The 23,609-nt window shown below is 37.5% G+C and overlaps 1 protein-coding gene across 2 annotated transcripts in view; it reads right to left on the bottom strand.

Annotated features, from left to right (window-relative positions):
* The window catches only part of NALCN (sodium leak channel, non-selective), a 244,704-nt gene that overhangs the window by 202,805 nt on the left and 18,290 nt on the right, over nt 1-23,609 (bottom strand). For both annotated transcript variants that reach the window (XM_049815990.1, XM_049815991.1), the window contains exons 4-6: nt 7,513-7,596; nt 5,615-5,754; nt 4,652-4,780 (exon numbers count right to left, since the gene is read on the bottom strand). In XM_049815990.1, coding sequence (XP_049671947.1) covers nt 4,652-4,780; nt 5,615-5,754; nt 7,513-7,596 — 353 coding nt within the window. The remainder of the gene's footprint in view (nt 1-4,651; nt 4,781-5,614; nt 5,755-7,512; nt 7,597-23,609) is intronic.

The following is a 23,609-nucleotide window of genomic DNA, read 5'->3' as shown; positions in this document are numbered from 1 at the left end:
CCACTCCTGAAGCCACTTCCCTTGGGCACCAATACTGGTCATCAACTCAGCACTCTCTTCCACCCTTTTGACAGGATCCCATTTGGACTGAATTACTTCCCTTTTAGACTGATGCTGTATTTTTCTTGATTTTGGTTGGGGTCTAAACAACATCAGGTCTGGAAAAGTAAGATTTCTTCCATTTCTCTTCTCCCTGAGGAGTTTATACTAGAGACATATCACCATTAAGAGAGATTATGAGTAAATCCCAAAGGCAATATTAAAGCAGTGCTGGTTGTTCAACTAGTATCAATAAATTAATGTGCCCTGTTAAAGAAGTCCTGTTACGTTGATTTTCAAGCTTGGTCTTTGATTTCTTCCCTTTTCTGAGAAATCCAATTACTCATTCTTATTTTCCCACTGCTGATGTAAGACAGTATCTCGAATCCCTTTTGTTCTTTTTAATCGTATTTATTTCCTCTATTAGATATTGTGGTGAACTTTCAGCTCCAGAGTCTTTGAAGCTGTTTTCTGACATTTTTGGTGCCTATCCATAGACAGATGGAAAGATGACCAAGAACCTCTTAGATCTTCCTATTACTCAGTAATTATTTTTCTTATCTGTTTTCCTGGGCAGTTCCTACTTTGAACAAGAAACCTTACAAAGAAGGATTTTAAATTGACTGCCACGGTGACAAGGCAGACAGGTCTACAGAAAGACCTAGTCAATACCCTACTGAAAGCATTAAAAAAAGGCCCTTAAAGAATGACTTCGGGAGAAGAAGTAGAGCAGTACTACGTTTTATGGCAGTTAGCCATATTAGCCTTCTTTCTTTTGATGAGGCTTCCTTTCCCTTAGCTCCAGTGCAGACTGAGAATTACAAAAGGAAAATTTACTGTTGTGGAATAAATATAGTCTAATCATGCAGTATGAAAGTATTTTTCTGTAGTCAAACATGTCTTGGTAATAAAAATAAAGAAAACACTCAGTAGCTAGTATGTGAGGATACATAAAATATTCTAACAGCCAGAGCAATGGTTTGGAAATAATTTCTCTCTTCTGTCCTTGTGGAAGTACCTTCTGTATACTTGAGGTACCCAAGAGTAAATTACAGTAGATTCGGGAACACAACCTATTTGCACCATTACTGTTCTATGCTTTGAAATTAATCTCAGATATAACAAAACAGCCTGTCAAACTGCTTATAATGTATGGACTTAGCTAGATAATTGGATTATATATACATTATATTCCAACCATACTGTGTGTCTTTCAAGCAACTAAAGGAGATCCATACTAACGAAATCCATGTAATATACCACTTATTGGCAGAAAAAAGGTTGGCGAGATCATCAGGGAAAAGCTGTGACAGCATAGCTGTAAAAAGGTAAGTAATAATCACAAGGGAATACTGAGTGAGAAAATTGTCTAGGAAGAAGACAGTGTTCTCCGTAGGCAAAAAAAGTCTGCCAAATAAAGAAGATTATAAGAATGAGGGAAAAAAAGACTTATCACCAAACAACAACAACAACAACAACAAAAACTTTTCAGCCTTTGGAAGGAAGTCAGATTTTGCTGATTTCACGGACAAAATGGAAAACTCAGACCGCAGTTAGCGCACTTCAGTATTTCTGTTCGTCAGAGTTAACATTAGAAAATGACTGAGGAGGTGGAGAGACAGGAGGTCAGGCAGTGTGGGCGTCAAGAAGGATGGAAAGATAAAAGAACTTGCAGCAGTCAAAGAGGCAATGAGCATCTAATGAGGCTGCCACATCCTTTCCAATAAAAAAGAATAGCTAGATTTTAAGACGCTGTTTTCAAAAGACACTTGCCTCCCTTATAATAATAATGTAGAGGCAGTAGACGTAAAAAGATTTCTAAAATTTCTAAAACAGATTACGTCCTTAGCTCAATAGTAAGATTTTACCCTTGCCGCTTGCCATAGAATTCTGCATAATAGGAGGCAAATCACCTAAAATTAAAGTTCTCACAGGTGGCCACTAATTGGATGCTTTTCATTTCCTGATCTTAACTTGGGAGCCTGGGATCTGGTTTGAAGAAATACTGAGTATTTACAGCTGTGGCTCATTAAAGACCGAAGTTATTTAGGCCAAGTACAGCCAACTTTGGCCACTCTCCATTGCCTGGAACAGAACCACCTGAGACATACAGACAGACTGACTCAAGTTCTCAGAGGAATGTTTAATTTTCATTATAAAGTTGAGAAACTAAACCTCAAAGACAAAAGTAAAATTTCTCCAGGCAATTTTCATGCTTTTGTGCTCTACTACATCTCCGCTAATAAACTCTCCTGGATTCAGAAGTGGCATGTTGCCTCTTTCTAACTACATTTTGGACCAACGTCTGCCTCTCAATTGTCCTCTTTTGGCACCAGAACTGTTACTTCTTTCTCTATTTTCCCAGCCCATGGTGGTTTTTCTTATAAATTCTGCAGCCACCTCTGGGAAGGTCAGCCCTGACCTACGTGAAGAAGGCACAGGCTAACTCCATCCAGAGCTTCTTGTACTGCATTCCTCAAAAATTAAAAAAGGATCAGATATGTGTAAGTGTTCACAAGGTATAATGATGAATATTACAGACAAGAAGAAGAAATAAGTGTTTTCAGAGTAGGAATGAGCACTATGTCAGAAGTGAGGTATAAGTCCACATGTCAAGCAACAAAGAAAAAAATACGTGTTCTTGGTGTGAGCACCATTCATCAGAATAAATGAAGCAGCATTTCTAGGGAAAAAGTGTTTTCCAATGTAACCGTAGTCCTCCTGTAGTCCCTCAACCATGGGAGCCATTTAAAGTCACAAGTCTGATTTGGAGATGGCAAAAGTAATTAATTACTTTCTGAAGGTGCCTATCCCAGGTACCTAAAAAGTAACTTAAATTAGATTTCTAATTTTTAAACAGCTAAAAATACATATACTCAATGATACTGAAAGTAAAAGGAGTTAAGGCTAGACATTTGACCTCAAGTCTAAAATTTCTTTAACTCCGCAAACTTGACTTTTCCAACTTTAACCCACTTTAAACAGGTTTTTATTTTTATTTTATGTACTGGATATTTGGCCCTTTTAAACTTTTTTTTTGTAATTCAGCCTTTCAACAGCGTAAAATTGAGGTGTTTCTGTAAACTTTCTCATTTTTTTTTAAATAATGCAGTATTCAGAGAGCAACCCAACACATGCAGCAGAAATTAGACAAATTTTTCAGGGGCAATCTTAAAGTTATAAACTTAACTTTCCATTGCAAATATTATTATGCCCCACTTCATCTTTGTCTGCTGATTTCAGAGAAAAGCTGTATTCAGTGACACAAGCAATATGATGCCTAATCTTTCCCGTGTTGTCTATTACACTTCTTGTTTTTCCAAACAACATAGGTAAATAACAGAATCACAGATCTTCTCATTATCCCAAACAAATTTTTCAGAAATATTTTTTTTTCCCCATGTCTATGGGAAACTGTAAAAAAATCTGTGCTATGAAGATTTTCTCCTAGAAAGAGGAAAAGTCAGAATGAAATACCTCATTTCCAGTCTAGGGGAAGATCAGCCCCATATTTTACTATAGTATTGATTAAATAAATAAGAAAATATCCAAACGTCAATTTTTTCATTTAACAAAATACCGTATAATGTCTAGCATATTCTCAAATAATTTCATAACCCTTTTTGTATCTGCCACTTCTAATAACCTCATTTTAGATTTGATAGCTTATAGGCCCGAGTTTAGAAAAATCTTTAACAGAGAGTTTTGCAATAATCAGACTTTTTATTCAGCACAGTAGCAGATGAAGCGGTGTTTTGCTTTCTTACAATGTCTACTCTATTTATTTTATGTACTAACAAATTCAATACAGGAATAAAAGGATCCAATTTTGACTAAAGCAAAGGCTTCAACTCCAGAGCTAACATTTCTCTATCCAAACAAACACGGACAAAATGAAGAAATACATGTAATAGACTCTTACAATGTAATGGTGGTTGAGCATACAGTCAAGCCCTCAATTCAACAGGACATGTAAGTGTATACTTACCTGTGATTTTATGAGCCATCTCAGTGACAAGAGGCTATACTGTACTTCGAGTTAATCTTGTGTTTAAGTATGTGCTGAATCAAAAACATGATATATACTCGATCATGAGTGTAAAAGATTAATCATAATTATCTTCCAAAGGCTGGGTAAAAAAGGGTCTTTAAATCAGGTGCCAGCAACCTCTTAATCAAGAACGGGCATGAGATTCTAGGGGTAGTTCTGCCGTATACTTTAGGTCTGGCCCCATACCCAGAAGTTCTGGGAAAAGATAGGAGAATACAGCAAAAGCTGATGAATCATCAGTGACCTTAATAAGCCAAAGTGGCAAAGCTTCTCTTAAAGCCTCCTCTGCTTTCCTGCTCTCTCACCCCCCCACACACATACACAGTCACTCACCCCCTAACTCAGCCTGCAGCCAAATGCCACAATTTGTAATCTCTCTGTCGCAGTTAAAATTTGTATTTTTCATAATTCCTAACATTTTTGTTTCCATAATTTATCTTGGTGCATTTTGCTGGACTACTTTTAATCTATTAAGTCCATTTCACACCCACTGATGCTAACTACAATTACACACATGCAATGAAAGAACAGTCCCCATCGTGCCTGCCCAAACTAACTCACCCTGGCTGTGTGTCGTCGGTGACACAATGGTATGTAAAAGTTCCAAACATCTGCACTCCCAGGATCCCATACAGGAGGAGAAAGAACAGAAGGAAAATTGAAACGCTCCAGATTTGCTCTCCAGAACGCCTGGCAAAAAGATAAATATGACACTGAATGCACAGGCAATGTGAACCCTCCTCTGAAAAGCTCCAGAATAGAAAATATGCTCATACAGAGAAAGCACGATTTCATCCTGCAGAAACTTGTCCTTAAGGGTGATCTCTCACTCTGTGCAGAGATAGAAAAGGGAGGCAGAATTTATTCTAAACCTGTAAGTTAGGGTAATTAAACCAGCTGTAAAATACAAAGGGCAGAACGAAAAAAACCAAAACAAAACAAAACAAAAAGTATGAAGTCTAGCTTTTGTAAAATAGTATCTAATGACTTATACAGACAGGATATGACGATGAAGTAAAGTTGATACTGAAAAAAGACCAAAAAACTCTTTCACATTACCATTACATGACTTTTGCCATTACATGCTGTACCAAACTTACTTACGTGTGTTTGCTTGCATGTAAGCATCTCTGTACATATACCAATACATGTACACTCTTAACTGTAAAGGTTAGGGCATGTTCTCATGTACTTTTATTTACGAATATTACCCTACTAAGGGTGTTCACCTTGATTATTAAGTGCCCATATTAATGGAGCAGAATTTACTGTCATTGGTTGAAAATTGCTGGCTACAGTTACTAGCAAAATGCTTTAAGTTTCATTTAAATATTTGATGGGTTTGATCATTTTCTAGGAAACTTGATTCCTTAAATATGGAAAATAGCAAGAATTTTTTGGCCAGAACTAAAACTCAGGAAGAAAACACCCATTAAGCATGAAGGGTAATTTTCTGAGCTGTGTTGTCTTCTAAGTCACAACTGAAATTTTCTCTGTTGTTCTTCAGATAACAGCCTTACTTACTTCAAGATATTCGTTATCCTAGTTCTTGGCAGCTCAAAACGAAAATATATCCGGAATGCTCGAATCATAATGAGTGGTCGTGGAATCCGTAACATGCCCCAAGGTGACATCTGGTCAACTATTTCAGCAATTTCAAACACCTACAAACAAAAGAATGAGAAGTTTTTCTTGATGACCCTGTCCTGTTCGTGTATTCATTTACAGAACTTTTAAAACTATGAATATTATACTTGATTTTTATTTTCATTTTCAATCTTCCCTTGGTTTATTTTATGGTTCATTTTAACCATGTTTTTTAAAAGAAAAGTCTTAGTAAATCCTTTAATCCATTTCTAAGTTATCCTAATGACATTCCAGAAATACACTCCGCCTATGTTCATAATGCTTCTGTCTTAAACAACTGAAGAAGGCTGTGCAAGCTTGTGTCAGCTGCCTGTTTCTGTGCTAGTCCTACCCCACAGGTTTCCCACAACTCTGTTAAAAGTGAGTACTTTACATTTCCAAATATGAAAATCAGTATCTGTTAATGTTGCATACCACTAAGGTTTTTACTATGATACAAAAATACATGTACACAGATTGCCTTATGAGTTGCAACATGCTCAAATTCTCCATTTAATTCCAAGTACATGAGAAAACTGTACATGTTCTTCTCTTAGACTCCAGTTATGACACAAATTTCAGCCAAGCCACAGAACAGGGAACTGTTTCCTTAATACATTGACAGGTTAGGCACTCTGTAAAGAGTATTTAGCTCAATGACTGGGTGAACATGTCTTGTTTTAATCCTTGTCTCTCACTCTCTGAAAGTAACTGCTTAATTTAATATTTGCTCAAAGTACGAAGAAAATGGAGAGGGAACCTGGCAACACATAAGCTGGGTAATCTACGGTACTCATTTGTAATGATCAACCTTCACTCTACATGTGTACATGATGTACCAAAGTTTCCCTTGTGTATAAAGCAGAAAATTACAACGTGTCTTAAATTTGTCAGAAGTGAGTAAGTTATGCATAACAGCAATCACTATAGAACTGGTAGTTGAGTCACCATCCCTGGAGGTATTTAAAAGACGTGTAGATGTGGTGCTTAGGGACATGGTTTAGTGGCGGACTTGGCAGTGCTAGGTTAACGGTTGGACTGGATGATCTTAAAGGTCTTTTCCAACCTAAACAATTCTATGATTCTACTATCCTTATACTATTGCAGGCCCAGTCTCACAGTTTTCAATCTGTTTTTACCCAAAAACCTGGCTATGGTTAAGGACTGATTGGTTTGCAGGACACAATTTGACCTGTACTGTAACACTTTACATTTTTACAACATGTCCAAGTTCCCTTCTTTATGAAAATTTATCAAATTGTTTCCAAATATCTTTATATGATTTTTTTCCATCCTGCTTTAACTTGAATTTTGGAAATGGTTTTGTTAGGTGTGGGCCATGTTACTTGAAAGCCCTCCACTCACCGTATCAATATAGCTACAGCACAGCAGACATCTACCATTGGAATCATTCTCCCTTTAGTTTCCTAAGCTAGTCACCATGGCATTCTACCAGACTCAAAGGAAGGAGATAAGCACAACTGTAATACGGAGTAAGAGATAAATGGCTCTCTGAAGATCCTTCTCTCTCCTTTTGACAATGCAGAGGGTTTATGGTAACAAGCTTCGGATTAATGTACAATTTCTCCATAAGAAAAATTAAACAAGATAAATTCTACTACTAATGTAGATATGTTGCAATGTGCAATTACGCAGCTATTGAATTTAGCACAGTTTTTTAAAAACAGTTTGACCCATGTACAGCTATACTTCCACAACTCGTAATTATTTGGTTGTACGATACATTTTTCACAATTTAGGAACTATTCATTGAAAAAGGTAAGTGAAATAATTACCTGTAAAACCAGTGACACCCAAAGACAAAAGACCATGAATCCATCAAACACACACCAACGATCCTTTACATAGGAGCTATCACCCTACAAGAGAGAGAAAAGCTAAGAGGTTAATTGATGTTTTACTTTCAGGATTTAAAAATATTATAATGATAGTTCTTGGAAGAAGAAAAAGTCTTCTCTGTACCACTTTTAAAATTCCACTTTTGAAACACTCCAAAGCCTAGTATCTGGACTAGAATATGCTGGAAACATATAAACACATCTTCTGGGTGAATAAATGGTAGCTTCAGTCTTGTGCAGTATTTCTCCTCAGCTTGTGTCAAAAAGAACTTATAAAGAAACCTATTATTTACACTTTGATGTAAATCAAAAAACACACAAAAAATGAATACTGGACTTGCTTTTTCGCTGTATTGACCATTACAAAATACTTGCACAGCAAGGTAACTGTAAAATGCTAACAATCTAGTATTGTGCCATTCAATTACTTCGATATTGTTCAACAACTTCAATTAAATCAGCACCATTTTGCATTCATTTTTTCCTAAGTTTTCAATCATTTTTCATGCTCTAGAAAAGTCTTGCCATTTCAAAAACACTAGCCAGTAACCACCATCTCATCACAGTGTAGGCTTTCAAGTTTCTTTGGACATTTCCTCAGCAACTCTTTACCATCTCAAAATGACCGTTCTTTAGACTTCATTAATAATATGTATGTTGAACTGTTCAACTTTGATTTTATTGGCACTCCATTAATTGTCTAGCACAGGGATTCAGAGCATATCTTTGCACTACTGAATAAAAGAAATTCAGGAAAGAAAACTGAGCACTGGATCCTTGATGACCTGTATGCCTTCCTATCCGTTCTCTAGCCTGTTTTAGAGTTCTTCAAGTAGCTCTCTAAACCTGAGCATGGTTTTGGTGATAGTCCAATCCAGAGATCACTCCTCAAAGGCAGCATGGAGGAGACTGCATCCAAGCTCGGTTTCCTCTATACTACCCTATTCTCAACCACTGCTCCAGTTTGCATGCTTAGATATCCTCATGGCTCACACCATTCTCAATGACAAGCACCACAGGCCCTCCATTGCAAGCTATAAAGTCACTTCTTTGGCGGGCTGCTAATGGCTCACACTTTACTTCAACCAGTGAATTGAAAAAAATCTACATTTATTACGTAGATCATGGCTCAGAGTGCGATAGTTCCATGTACCACATGGAGTGTAGTGGAAGTTGGGGACCATATGCATATAAATAGATGCAGCTGGTTGAAAGGGAGGCTAGACAAGACTAGACCTAAGGAAAGTGGATATCCCAGTTTAATGTAAAGACATATGCAGAGACAGTGGCAGTGTATCTCTGGGCACGTAAACACCCCTTTCCAAGCGAGGTTTCTCCCAAGAGAAACCCTACCTTATCCATTCCCTGGTTCCTTTTCTCTGGTTAGTGTTCTTCCCCATACAAACTACAGTGTTTGACAGCCACTTTCCACAGGTATAATTAGGTAAAAAAATATTGTCATGTCTCAAGAATCTTGAAGGCATTACTGGCCTGTTATGTGATTCCTGGCTTGATACACATTGTTTCTTATCTCAGTGATAGTTATTTCAGTCAACCTGTATTTGTTTTTAAATGTCTCAGCATCTTCACTGAGTCTATAAGCACAGACAAAAGATGTTTTATTTTAATCTAATATTTTCAATGACATACACTATCCTAAAGATGATTTATCATTCCTTGCAGTATGAGACAGTAAGATATATTGTGTAAATAGAGACAAAATATGTTTTTTTTTAAAAAAAGCTTTATTTCAGTTGCAAAAATTCTTCACGGCAGAAGTGAACAAAGTAAGGTTACAAGGAAAATACAGTAAGGGATTTTCAAACCAGAAATAAAGGACAGAGAATGTCAATGCCATTTTCAGACAGAGAATTTTCTAACACATAAGGATGTTAAAGTTCTCAGTCCAAGAATTAAGAGGAGGAAGACTGCAAATCAGGGAAGCAACAGAACAGGAACTTTTGCATCATATTTTCAACCTGTCCTTCCTCAAGAAAGTAGACTTAGTTCCCTAAGTGAAGTCTGAGCTAATCAGTACCTCTTCACTTGGGGCTGAACAAACTCAGCTATTTCAGTGGTTATGTTCATTAACTGTGAAGCAGATACATGTTACTTCTCTGCAGAGATCAGCTACCAACACCCTAAATCTCTTACCTTTCTCTCATCTCCCCCTGTTCCCTCTCAGTGAACAAATCTCCAGTGAGATTTGTATCAACATGCAACTTGACTCCTTCAATTGTGGCTCTGAACAAAGACGCTGATTGGTCTTTCTCTTGCTGAAGAACTCTTTGAAACTTACTTTTCTTCTCTTAAGCAGCCTTTGTCTAAAGCAAAAAGTTTTCCCTGAGTTGTGCTGTAGAGATCTGGGCATGAACTTGTGCGGCAGTTCCTCTATTCACCCTCCTCTGAATAACCCGTCAAGTACTCACTAAAAGCCAAATCTTTTTTTAGAAATTGCTTTTTCTCTCCACAGTGACTGTGGCATGATTGAAGCAGCTCTGATTCTCCTTACAAAGGAAGATGTCATGACCCTTTCCAGTCTTCTCACCAGCCAGGCTGCTCCATCACCTCACTTCTCTCATTGTCCCATCAGGACCAGCTTCCACCCCTCCATCCTCCCTCTCCAGGAGGCTTTCAGCCATCACCCATAGAAACTTAGGGCACCTGAATTACATCTGTAGAAATTACTCATTTGGGGGGAGGTTTTGGCCCTTTCGGCTTTGCATGTAGGGAGGCTTTGGCTAAATCCTTTTTGTATTTGTCATTTAGCTGGCAGCGGACACGGTGGGGAATCTTTAATGCATATATACTGTGTATTGGCACATGGGATGTTATTCGCTGTTGGAAGCATTTTTAAGGCAGGACCACGTCCTGCTTAATGTAAAAATGAGAATATACTTTTTAGTATGAATCTTGATATTGACTTCTAGTGCTACTTCCATGAAAAATCTAATTCTGACAAAGCACAGGCTAGCACTCACATATTAATAGCAATGAACAGTGAGTTTCATTCACATTTGAAAAAAGCCTTGGACTGAAATTCCACACTCGGGGTCAATGGCAGCCTGTTCTTAGACTTGGAAAGGGACACAGGAAATTTAAATACATCTGGTGACATCTTATCTAAAATAACTGAAGTACTGCAATGTGTTAATTCCTCACCCTTTTTTCATCATGTTTGCTGAAATTTGAGAATTACTGATGATATTTGTTAGCTTTTTTTTTTTTTTTTTTTTTTTTTTTTGTAAATGCACTATCCCAGACCATTTACATTCTGGTTTATAAGTCTTTGAAACGTGACCTGAACATTTGCAAAAGATGAAGATTAGTACTGTAGACTAGAAGCCTCTTGCTGAGACTAATCCAAACCTCTTAAAGCCATTAAAGTTGCTGACTCCCTACCACCTACAGTGGACAGTGGATTCTTCAATGTGCACAGCAAGTCCTGAAAGCTTCTCCAGCAACATGACAGTCCATCTAGACAATAAAATCATTTGCTTCTGACACAGCAGTGGATGCCAGTCCACTTACACGGTCCATGACCGCAGACTTGGGACAGCCTTTGGAAGGCGCAGTAAACCATGCCTTGGCTTAATGCCTCTCCCAGGCAAACAAAGGGTGCTGCTCAAACTCAGTGGATTAGCTAAATAACAGTTACTAAACACAAAGCACTTTAAGATACATAAAAATCTGAAGTCCAAAGCAGCAATACTGCTTAGCTGTTAGATGGGTCAATCTTTTCTTTGTTAATTAGAGGCCTATTCATTATTTTGTAATACCCTTCCTAGTGTCCCCAAACAGTTTCTCCTAATACGCTTCCATCTTTTCCCTCAGTATTTATTTCCGACAGGTCAGCATCACTGTTAGGCTAGTACACAACCATGGAAATGGCTTTCTTGGTAAATCACACATGTGGAATGGATCAAAAGTCTGCCTCTCTCGCAGAGATGCTAATCTGAATCAATCTGAAATTTGACATCCCAAAACAACAGGCAAGCTTGATGTAACAGTCTGTAATTAAAACATCCTCTGCTCTGTAAGAACTTAACTTAATTTTCTATGGCAATGTTGCTGTAACTAAGAAAGAATACCTCAAGTTCAGCAAAGATCTTAGTGTTTCTTTACTTATTCCAAAATAGGACCAACAAATAAATCTCCTCCCTTCTCCCTACATTCTCTTTATTTCACCAGGTTTTGCCTAATTTTAGCACCGTTACATTAACTGAGTACAGTATATTAGCTCATTTCTTAATTTTTTATTTTCACGTGCAATACTAATACCCCAGTGACAGCACTGAGATGCTGGAAGATACACTTTCTCAATTGTAACCACCACATTAAAGATAAAACACCAGTTGCTGGTATTAGGTGCCCTAAACAGTCATTACACAAGTTCACAGAAAAGAAACCCCAATTTTATAAGACCTAACTCATTGGAAAAATGAGCCAATACAAAATACAGAACCACAGACAGAAGTAATAACACCTGAGGTAGTCACTCCATGAAAGCTATTACATTTTAACTCACACCAGAAGGGGAGGAAGACTAGCCAGACTGTAGTTTTTTAATAAAAGTTTATTCCATTATCAACCTTGCTGAAAACAAAATACTCTACGAAATCAACATCCAAATTGCATAAAGGAATCTGCTAGAAGATCGATTATGTTCACTAATTTTGTTAAGCAATTTCCGTATCTCATTGGTAAGGCAGACAGCTTAGCTAAATGATAGCACAGTCATCTCCTAGGTCATTTCTGCCCTGCTTGTCTCTCAACATCTCAGGAACACCTCAGGATGAACAGCAAATCCCTGCAAGTGAAAAGCCTCCTCTGCCTCCCTGCTTGCCTTCAGGAATTTCTTTTTCTCTCTCATCCCTGACCACAACCTGTTCTCTGCATCCTTCCTTCCTGCCTCTTTCCAGCCGCCTCTGTGGGAAAGCTAAATAAAAGAAGCGATATGATATTTGCTCTGAGTAATCAAATTTATCATCATCTGCTCCGGAAAGTCCTGTAGTCTTGGGTCTGTCATTAGGGGAACCTTACTCTCCCACTTTTGCTCACAGTCTCTGACAAACACAATAGCTGAATGATGGTACAAACACAGAGAGACCAGCAAGCTCAGTAACAACCAGCTACTTTGCTATTCTATCATGGTCACTGGCTCCTGTATGTGGTGGTGGTAAATAAAGCACATCAACAACTCTAGCAAATTCTTCAGATCACCCTGTGGGCTACTTTGTGTAGCACTACAAATAAGCATTAAGGGGTGGAAGCTGACATTTACTGGCATTTTCGGAGCAGCATAAATGCACAGGAGGAAATAGAAGAAATAGAGGGAATCAGGATTTGGGAGTATCATTTTTTCCCCCCTCTGCTATGCTCACCATAATGCAAATGGAGCAAGCTAGGAGAGGGCACAGCTGAGTTAAGGAAACAAGACTCATCCTCCCTCCCCCGTGCCCTTACTCCACAGAAACACCGCAGGGCATGGAGGTGAGAGTGGGACAGAAAATGAAATCAGAGCTCAAGGGAGCACCTTGCCTAACCTCTGTCTCCCTGCTGCAAATGCAAATAAAGATACATACACACACAGGGTATGTATCTTTACGTCCCTTATGTTTCTGGCTCAACCTCAAAGTTTCCCCATTTCCTTAAAAACCTGCAGTTTACAGGTCTGTTTAGTAGCAGAATGATGTGGACAATCCAGTCCAGTCCCCAACCTGCCAAATACTTTCAACATTTTCTTCACACAGAAAAGAGAATGAAGAGATACAGCCTAATCAAGAAGAAAAGCTGCCTCTGACTTCCGTTCTCAATTTTCCTCTTCTGTCCCCCTAAAATAAAACTATTTCTCAACTGTGCTCATGTGTCAAACATTAGCCCCCTTCTTCCTTCTTCAGAGCTTTGCAACTCCTCAGCTGCCCTGGGGACCGACTGAAGCTGGACCTCAGACAGACAGACAGACGACTCTCAGCTGCACTACCTGCTTAAAGTCCGTCTCCTACTCTGCGTGACATCGAAAAATTCAACCTGATGCATTTATTATGCAACAACCAGCAAATTATATACTAGCCATCTTTTAATGCAAAGTACTTCTGTAACTGTAAAATTATGATCTGTGCAGGAAATGAAGGAAATTGTGGATTGCTTATCTAAGACCATGTTAATAACCAAAGAAAAAACGGCATATTTTAAAATGGGTGGTCACCTCCAAGTTAGCCCTCTGCAATGTGATAATATCACTTAAAAATGAACTTCTTTTTTAAAAAAAAAAAAAGTCTGTATTTGGGAAAAAAAGACCCCAAAACAACAAGGAGGACACACACAGCTTCTCATTTGTGTATGTCTTCTTTTTCTCATAAAGTGTCTTCACTCATAGTGAAGAAACTTATTTGAAATATATTCACATAACAGCAATTGACTTGTAACAGCCAATGGAATTAGAATTGCTGTGTGAAGCTTAACTCTAAACGGTTAATGTGGGTGTAATATCAGTTTATCATCATGGAGTTAAACAAGTTCAATTTGCAACTACTCAGGTATTGTACCAAACTGCTCCATCATCAGATGCTTCCAAGTAACACATTACATAGTGCATAATTTATCTTTGTCATAACATGTAATATAATATTTATAGTAATCTTGTAGTCTATGCTAGAAAAATGTTGGAAAAATAACTTGATGTTACAGCACACAAAACAAAGTTACTCTATTTATAATTTAAAAAATGATACACAGTTCTTGCTGGTCCTTTGGATTAGAGGGTGATTCCATGCATGTTACAGACACACAACACACACAGTTCCAATCTATCATTACAAAAGATCTATAATCACTACAGAACCACTACTACAACATTTGCAATAATTAAAAAAAAACCAGATTTTTAAGTGAATTTGTTGAGACTTTCAGATTATCTTAGGAATTACCAATGAAGGTGTAAGACTATTTCATTCATTAAAGAACAGTCTCAAATGTATTTTTAAGGCACACTAGATTTTTGTTAATTTATGTCATTAACTTCATCAAACTTAGTATTTCATGTTTCATATTGTAATGGGAGGTTTCTGAACCGTAGTATTCAGCATCTCATTTGCTGTTTCTAACAGAAAGAAAAAAAAAACACCAAAAAGCCTGTAAAGGAAGAAACAATCCCAGCCATGAAGTAAGTATCAAGACCTTCAAACAGACAAACAAGGACCACTTAACTTGCTAAAAATCCTGTAACAGCGTTTACTGTAAAATAAGGGGGGGGGGGGGAGGGGGGGGATTGGGAGGGGTTAAAAAATACTGTTTTAAACCAAAACTACTAAAGAAAATTTAGAAACAAAACAGCATCAAACATGAAAACATTACATGTTACACAACACTCCCTTCCTCAAGTGCAAAAAATATCAAGGGGAATGACCATTTCCACAAAACGATGGAAAGAATGTCTCGACACCAGCCAAATCACTGTAGAGCATCTCAGTTCAGCTGAGTGCCAAGTAATTCAGATTGTCCACTATTCAGAGCTGCCAGGGACAGCCCTCCTATGCACTGAATAGAGGACAGCTGCTAATACTTTCTTACCGATACCCAACAGTAGGTTGGGCTACAGAACATGTAGGGAAGGGAGCTTTGCTGGTGTGTTACATCGCTGCTTTCTCGATACACCACTTTACTGCTGCAGTTGGGTGCCAACATGCCCTGCAGAGAGATTTTACAGGTTACTACACTGAAAGCCTGAATTTCATTTCCCTCTCCATCTGCTCATTAGCCAACTGTATCCAGTGCCCTAAGTATTGCCTTACTAGCTGACTCGGCCCCCTTGGATGTCTTAAGGGTTCTGCAAATCCAAGAATGGCTGATCAGGACAAGGAGGATTAATAGGATCCCCCCCCTTGGAACAGCACTCACTGCTTCCAGGAAGTGCACAGGAAAATATCTTCACCCTGAAAACAATTAAACATTGGAACACGTTGCCCAGCGAAGTGCTAGCATCTCCCTTGCTGGAAATATTCAAGACTCGGCTTGATAGGACCCTGGATAATCAAATTAAGGCCCTGAGTTGAGTAAGAGGGTGGTCCAGACTATCTTCATAGGTCCCTTCCAACCCAGATTTTTCACTGGTTGTGTGCATCTAGGATGATCTCCTCAAAATGCCAATTCCTCAAGGTAGACTTGAGTTCTACACCTAGTTCCACACGCGTGGAGGTCTGCTCACGCTTGGAAGTACTCTGCAGCCTTGAGAGGGTGATGTGTGCTGAACTGCGCTAGTCCAGCAGTATTCTGCCCTCCACCAGCTCCAATGTTTATGGTGGATGCAACAGACGGGTTCGGATCCAAATGTTTCAAAGTGAAAGCTTTCACTCTGAAGCATCAGATATTGCCTGGGCACTGAATAGGGAGATTTGATAGGCAAACAGTCTCATCTAACATGACAAAACTCAGATTTATGAACGTCATTCACAGCTCTCCTTCAACAGAAAAAAGCTACAAAGATGAAAGTTGGAATAGCTAAGAAAGAAGCACTTTTCAGAAAGAGGATTTTATTACATGGTAATTAGCATTATTAAAAGCTGGAGAATCCATTTTATACTACAGAGACCAGGAAAAGATTATTGAAAAAAACAATCTTAGTATAGCTGTGAGAAAGCAGTACTTATATTAGTGGTGGAGAACACAGTACTCTGAAACGAAATTTTTCATTCAGCTTACTACCTTAAAAATCCCACACAAATTTTGTCATTTTCATGAAAATACAGCTGCACAGAAATGTTGTTCTTCCCTTCTACAGGGATTTGGATGTCATTAAAATTTTTTCATCTTGATGTCTTGTTTTATTCTCTCAAATTAAGAGAGAAGGAAACATGGGCATAAAATAAAAATTAAAATAAAATAATAAAATAAAATACAATAAAAAGATATTATTTAATTATAGAAGACTACTCTGACAATGCAAGTTTCAACACAGAAAGGCACATCAGGGATGAAGTTCCCTCTCTTCCTACCTGGATACATAACATGTTATCCAATACGTTGATTTCACTGCTATCACAGGATATGTGTCATTTTACTCTGACAGGAAGCGATGTATTAACAATGTCCCTCAATAACAGCTGCTTTCATGAAGAAAAACAGTAAAGTAATCCTTGAAAGTGCTATTAGAAAGGGAAAAAATTAACACTACCGAAAAGTAGTTTTGTTTATCTAATTGGTCTGTATATTGAAAGATCAATTCCTAAATACATTATGAAAGTCAATATGTTGTATAATTTTTCTTAGCAACTTTAAGGTTAAATTATCATCACCATGGTAAGTCACCAAGTTTTATATGGACACATATTTCAATCCATGCCCCAAAATAATTTTTCACTAAAAATTTCTATGACCCGTTGACTGGTTAGAAAAATTACCATTTTTATTTTAGAAATACTGCCTATGTATGTTCACCAAGTAATTTAAATACCTTTGATTTTCTAATGCTCTAATGCAAAAATGGTGCAAAAAGTCCCACTGTGTAATATGAGTCATTACTTTCCTGTAATAAACACTCCCAACAAAACCAGGCACAAGTAACCATAGAAACAGATGCGTATATTCTAGTGCCATGGTCTCTAACCTTACCAGGACCACAGGCAGTAACACCGAACTAGCAGCATGCTGCAGGCAACTTCCTATTTGTTTTCCTCATGATAATCAGTTTTAATTTTTTTAATTTCCTGTGACTGGAAACAGCATCGGAGCATTGCACTAGCAACATGGTCCCAGTAGTTCGGGAACAGATGTCCTTGCGATGGACATACGCGCTTAGCAAAACAGCAACACACACAGGAAAAAGGTGAGACAGAAAAATCAACTTTTGTAGAGTGAATGTCTTATTCAAATAATGGGTATCAATACTGTTTGCTATGAAATAATATTTAAAACTAACAATCACAGCTGCCAACACCAAAAGACTCCAGTATTTTTTAAGTTAAATTTTAAGACAATTTGAAATAATATACTTTTTGCCAACACAGAATAGCATGGGACCCGCACTACACATCTAGGTTTCCAACAGCATTATACATAGTACAGAATTCTATTGTTTTTTATTATAGATATTTAAAATAACTCATCATAAGGACAAATAATTTTCACCTTATAATCCCAAGAAGTAGAGTCAAAGGTAAATTCAAATCTTAAATCAACTGGATCTTTTTTCATGTTTGCTCTGTGAGCTTTTTACTACCACAGCTAAGTAGTTTTCTGGGTTTTCCCTCCACACTATTACACCTTGTTTAATCAAAGCATCTCAACATTTTCTCATCCTTGCCACTGATTCCACTGGTTATGCCCCTGCCTTCCAGGTTGAGGTTCTTGCTCCTGTTTGTGACTTGCACATCCCGAGCCTGGGCATTCACCATCAGGCATCACGAGCACATCAGAGCATGCTGACACGGGATGACAGGAGCCACATCCTCTGTTTTACTACCTGAGCTTTGAAAACAACACATCTTCCTGATCCTTACCTCATTTATATGTCATGGGGTATATGGCATATCTAAAGTCACAGAGCGCAGTAATTTCAGAATTTCCATCTTCTGTTTTCAGTCTGTAACGCAGCAGAAACTCCCTTGACAAACTTACTAAAAGCTGGTGAGCCAGCTGACTCTTTCACCGCAATTCAATTAGTATTTCCATCATTTATCAGAAGGATTAAACTAATTTTGTAATTTCTCCATTCTTGTTAGATGAAGGTGGAATGCTTAATAAAAATACTGAAAAGAAGACAAAACAGATACTTGTAATAAGGTACCTGAAGCAACAGTTCTGTAATCCATAAGTCAAGACAACTTTCTGAACTGGGATGATCATAGAAGAAACTCATTTAAGCACAGATGAGATAATGCCATAGGCATTAAAGAAGCAGCTGGCATCCAGTTGTCTGTATATTTTCTGTAGCACCCACTTGCCTATTGACAACAAATCTATAACGAGTTAGAGTAATCACTGACTGCAAGATACCTAAAGGCTAGGTGTCAGCCTAGGTACTTTAAGCTTCCTTTTCAGTCAATGGAGAAAAACAGGCCAGATAGATAAATTACCTTTTGGAAGAGCCTACTTTAGACACAAAAAACCAATTACAGGCAATTGCAGACCCTCAAATTAGTTCTGATGAATCCTACTAAAAGTGTTTCTATTTTAAGCCCAAAAATCTATTTTGTGCGAGCAAAGATAAAAAAGCGTCAGAATATACAAACGGACATCAGCTGCCACTGGAAACCGTTGCAGACCCCAGTTTAGATCACGGCAAATAGAGTGTTTCATTACAGCATAAAAAGCCCGTCTCCACCTCCGATTGCCTGCCGTACAGGCGGAGAGCTCCTTGTACTGGCAGAGAACCGAATGTACAGAGTTGGGTCCCCACGGCTCAGGTAAGGCTCCAGCCTGCTCCGTCCTCGATTCTCTCATCTTGAGCAGAGAGATAAATCTACAGCAACCAAAGCACCGAAAAACGACGAGAAAAATATGCTCTCTGCACAGGGCTAATGCTGCCTGGGAACACCTGACTAGCTGAAAGTCACTGATTTCAGTTAACTAAGTAATCTGGCCTTTAGTATGAGACGGAAGCAAGGGAAATGGCTCCCACCTAACTGTGACTGCACTGGTCGAAGATGAAGCTTTGTTTCAGTTCCTGCATGAAATCACCGAAAGAGTCCCGAAAGCTAATGGCGCAATGATTCGCTTCAGCCCCTTGCCGGAGTACTGAAGTCCGTGAACAGTGCTCAGTGCTACTGAAATACAGTCTGACAAATCCACTCGCAACTACTTCAGTTAGTACAAAAGTTTTGCTGTGAATGTAATTGATTTAACAATGGGGGAAATATGTCAAGGACCGTTACTTCTGACTTTCTATAATCTCCTTTGTTAGCTGACATGTGTCACAACTGCACAGTGAAAAGAAAGACAGTTCTATTAAATTCAGTGCACTACTTGTGCTATATAAAAAAAATTTCTGATTTTCAGTGTGATGATACTAAAGTGTCAACTAGGTTTTTTTAAGAGACAGGAGAGAGAACTCTTACACATTTTATTTTACAGTGTTACTCTTTTAAAAGAGGAACAAGATAAACCATGCCTCCTTTTCACAACACGATTTCAATGTAGGTTTTCTAATACCATCATGCCTGTGATTAGAAGCCGCAATGAAGATGCAGTATACTGAGGATAATTTCACATACCCTCACAGTATTCATGGAGTGAAACAATATCCCTTCATCTCTCATTCTCTAAAGGCTGAATTTTCACCTGAGACATCTGTTACTTGGTTCCTTTTTGTTGTAGTGGATGTGAAATCTTTCATATCATGGATGCAGTTTCCTGAAAGTTTCTCAGATATTGGCACATTTTCCTCTTTGGTTATTTTATTATATATAATGCCACCAGTGCAATCGTGTCTAACACAAGCAATTTACCTGGAATATTTCTCTATCTCTTTATTCCATCTCCTAATAGAAAGGTTGAAAGTAGAAACTTCTAATAAAGACAAGATACTTTTAAAGTAAGGTATCCTTATCTTGCTCATACCCATGTGAGATGACCTTCAGAAGACACCTTATTAGAAAGTAGAAGGTAATTTTTGCATCACACTGATTAAAAGAAATGCAAAGTCCTTCCATCACAGGTTAGGCTCCCTGCTTATATCACATCTGTTGCAGGCTTGAGAGTCATCTTTCGTTTCTCCAGTTCCACCCCACCTCCTTTTTTCAATGAGGAGATCATTTTGGAAACTTTCCTTCAATCAATGAACAGACTTATGTCAAACACATACGGTCATGTTCATTAGTGACATATGAATGGGCACCTAAACGTGAGCTTTGATTCTGAGGGACTGCGAGTCTTGTCAGTTAGGTTGTAAGTTGACTCAAGAAGTATTTTGACAGACAAAACCATTAGTTAATTCATGGTGCTCTCAGAAGCCTGCCATTCAATCAGTCAGTTAAGCAGTAGACATAAACTGCATGTAATTGGGAGACCAGTTTAAATCTTATTCAAGACACAGTGAAGGAGATTGATCTGCTTTCATTTAAACAGACTTAATACTTCCTTGATGCAGCTGATTATAGCAGAGCTCCTCTGCAAGGAGCCTGAGGCACGAAAGAAATCAGAACCAAAGAGTCACTGAACTCTATTTACATTCTGGGAAATAAAGATCATGCAAACAAATCCAGGATCAATTGAAGAAAGTGGAATTCTGAACTGAAGAGATCATGAAAATACCAATGTCAAATTGAATTCAATAAGTTTTACCATTGCGCTAAATTTATTACATTTTATATATACATCAGTACACAGTGTGGTACTGTGGTGGCCAAAATTGCATTTATTTCTTAGAAAGCTGTAATTTCACTCACAAAACCAAAGAAGTATATTATGGTTGCACACGATGTTAAACTTTTAGATTCTTTATATAAATATAAATCACCAGTAGCAGGCAGTAAAACAAAGATAATTTCCAGCTAAATGTGGACATTCCAGTTTTATGATCCCAATGAGTCGGAGGTTAGTCACTTACCTAGTCTTTGCCTATGTCTGCAAATCTTCATGCTCCAGGTATTCTGGAAATCACCTTATTATATGTTTCCTGATAAATTCCAAGTAACACAGAGTATTTCTGACATAATAAAATATTACTTAGAGCATAAAAAAGTGGTTGCCAAAGAAGTAAAGGTATTCTGTGAGAAGCCAGTTGATAACAAACCCATCACTGTTCACTGTACCAACATAAAAGGGATCCCTGGCTTCTGCTAAATCACTGATTGATAGTACATGCTGTTATTCAGCCACCCTGGTACCAGTGGAGCTTTATGTTTCAGGATACTACAATTCCACCTGTATCTGCTGAGCAGACATACCTAAGTATAGCTGGGGAAGACATTACACCACGAGGATGGTCTAAGAAAATGTATTTCCATCTTAAATGAGAGAATAAAAAATAAAATTAAATTAAGCAATCTCTTGAAATACCCCTGCATTATTCACTGAATTGAATGAATGATGAGATTGGACATCACGTTAGGACTGGGAGACTTTTAAGTCCATGACAGTGATGGCTATTGTTTGTGCTCTATTGTAAAAATAATTAAAAATAGAAGTTTCATTTCACTCAGTTAAAACATTCCTATTCCTAAAATTCCCACTATTCTGGCATCACTAAATCTCATGCAAAATTTGTGTCAACGCACAGCCTTTCCTCACATACCATGTTTTGATGTTCTAACAAGTCAAAGTCAAGAGGCCTCCTGGCCTTCATTCTTACCTTCCACCGCCCGTGAAGTAGAGCAGAACTTTAATGTTTCTAGGTCTGAGATAAAGAAATAATATGTATGTGGTCACGCTAAAAGAACATCATTCGCCATTTTATTACAATGGCCTTTTTTATTTTACACACCCCATCGCTTTTTTAATGTGTAGAAAGCCTGTGATATTTACCATTAATCTCTTTAATTTTTTTCAATTACTTTTAAATAGATCAGAATTTTTAATTTCTAAAACATTAGGTCTTCTTAAGATGTATCTGTAACACAATTTAATAGACATCTGCTAACATGCTTCATAAGCTATTCCTACAAAAATATTGATGTGGCTAAGTCACATCATCCATTAATTCACACACAACTCAGAGAACAGAATTTGCAATGCTCTGAAATTATTAAAATGTGTGATGTACATAGAAAGGCTGCAGAAAAAATACGTAACTATGAAAATTTGCATATCTACGAATGCAACACTTTTTAAAAATAGTATTAAAATATTGCTGTACTTATTACAGCATATTTTCCTGACTGAAATCCATATTCAAAGTTTTTTACTCATAAAAACCTAATACATTAAAAATAAATCAAAATAGTAAACCATGACAGTTTCTTTTATAACTACTCAAGTAACTTGCTTGATGAAGTAATTAACACCTAACTTTTAATGTCATCACACTATTCAGCTGGAGGCAAGCCAATATTCATGAAAGCTATTCTCTGGTCAGTGATATTATATATTTACTGACTTCATCTATTTGAAATAGATTTAATACTGCGTACACAGTATTTTCCTGAGCTACTCTATCATTTCACAGTAAGTTCTATTACAGGCCGTCATTCTTCAGTTTAGAACATAATTTAGAATACAAGCATAAAAATATTTTGTAGGAAACAAACTGACTTGGCCTCATGTAAAACTCCACAAACCATTACAAGTTGTCTTACTGGTTGTACATACATTTTATACAATGCAGCCAGCCAATATTAAGTAGACTGTCCTAGAATTTTGTATTTTAAAAGACCTCAACCAGTAAGAAATTTTAGCCTGTATTTCATTTTCCAGAGATGAATTTTAAGGTAAAGACAGACATATTATTAGCATTAGTTCACTTGTACATGACAAGCAACAACAGCCTGCAATACCAGAAACTGTGATACAATTACCGTATCACAAGCCTTTCCGTACCTTCTTCCAAGGTAGTTTCTATATACTGAATATAACCCGTTGCACTGCACATTTATACCGATTTCAATTCTTCCAGAGGAGTCAATCTATCATAATGCCTATTAGAAGCAAACAGTGTATGATAGCAATAATAAGGAATATCAATATACTATTTTGAAAAAAAAAGGACCTCAGACACTGTAGTAGATATATGCTATACTGTCATCTTCTGGTTTCTTTAATATTTGTATTTTATGCTTCTTGTCTAAACATGTCAGTGTCTATTTTCTTTGTAGGTGGTGGATATCTACATGAGCACTGCCCTTGTAATTCAGAGTCCTCTGTGTTGATTGTCTTCGCGAACGGAACAAGCAACAACCAACACTTACAAGGCATAGGCAGCCCAAATTTTGAACAGATTTTACTAGTAGAGCAACAATTATTCAGAAGGAAACATGAGTAATAAAAGGCACAAAGGCACTGCAAAATTTCAGTTTAACTTTCCTTCTGGGGTAACAAAACACTTGGATACATGTATCACTTTATTTTGTCACTTAGTTTACACAGGGAAAAGGGAAACTTTT

This window comes from Accipiter gentilis, chromosome 13 (genome assembly GCF_929443795.1).
Source record: "Accipiter gentilis chromosome 13, bAccGen1.1, whole genome shotgun sequence".
NCBI lineage: Eukaryota > Metazoa > Chordata > Aves > Accipitriformes > Accipitridae > Astur > Astur gentilis.
This window is presented reverse-complemented; position numbering and strand designations above follow the sequence as displayed.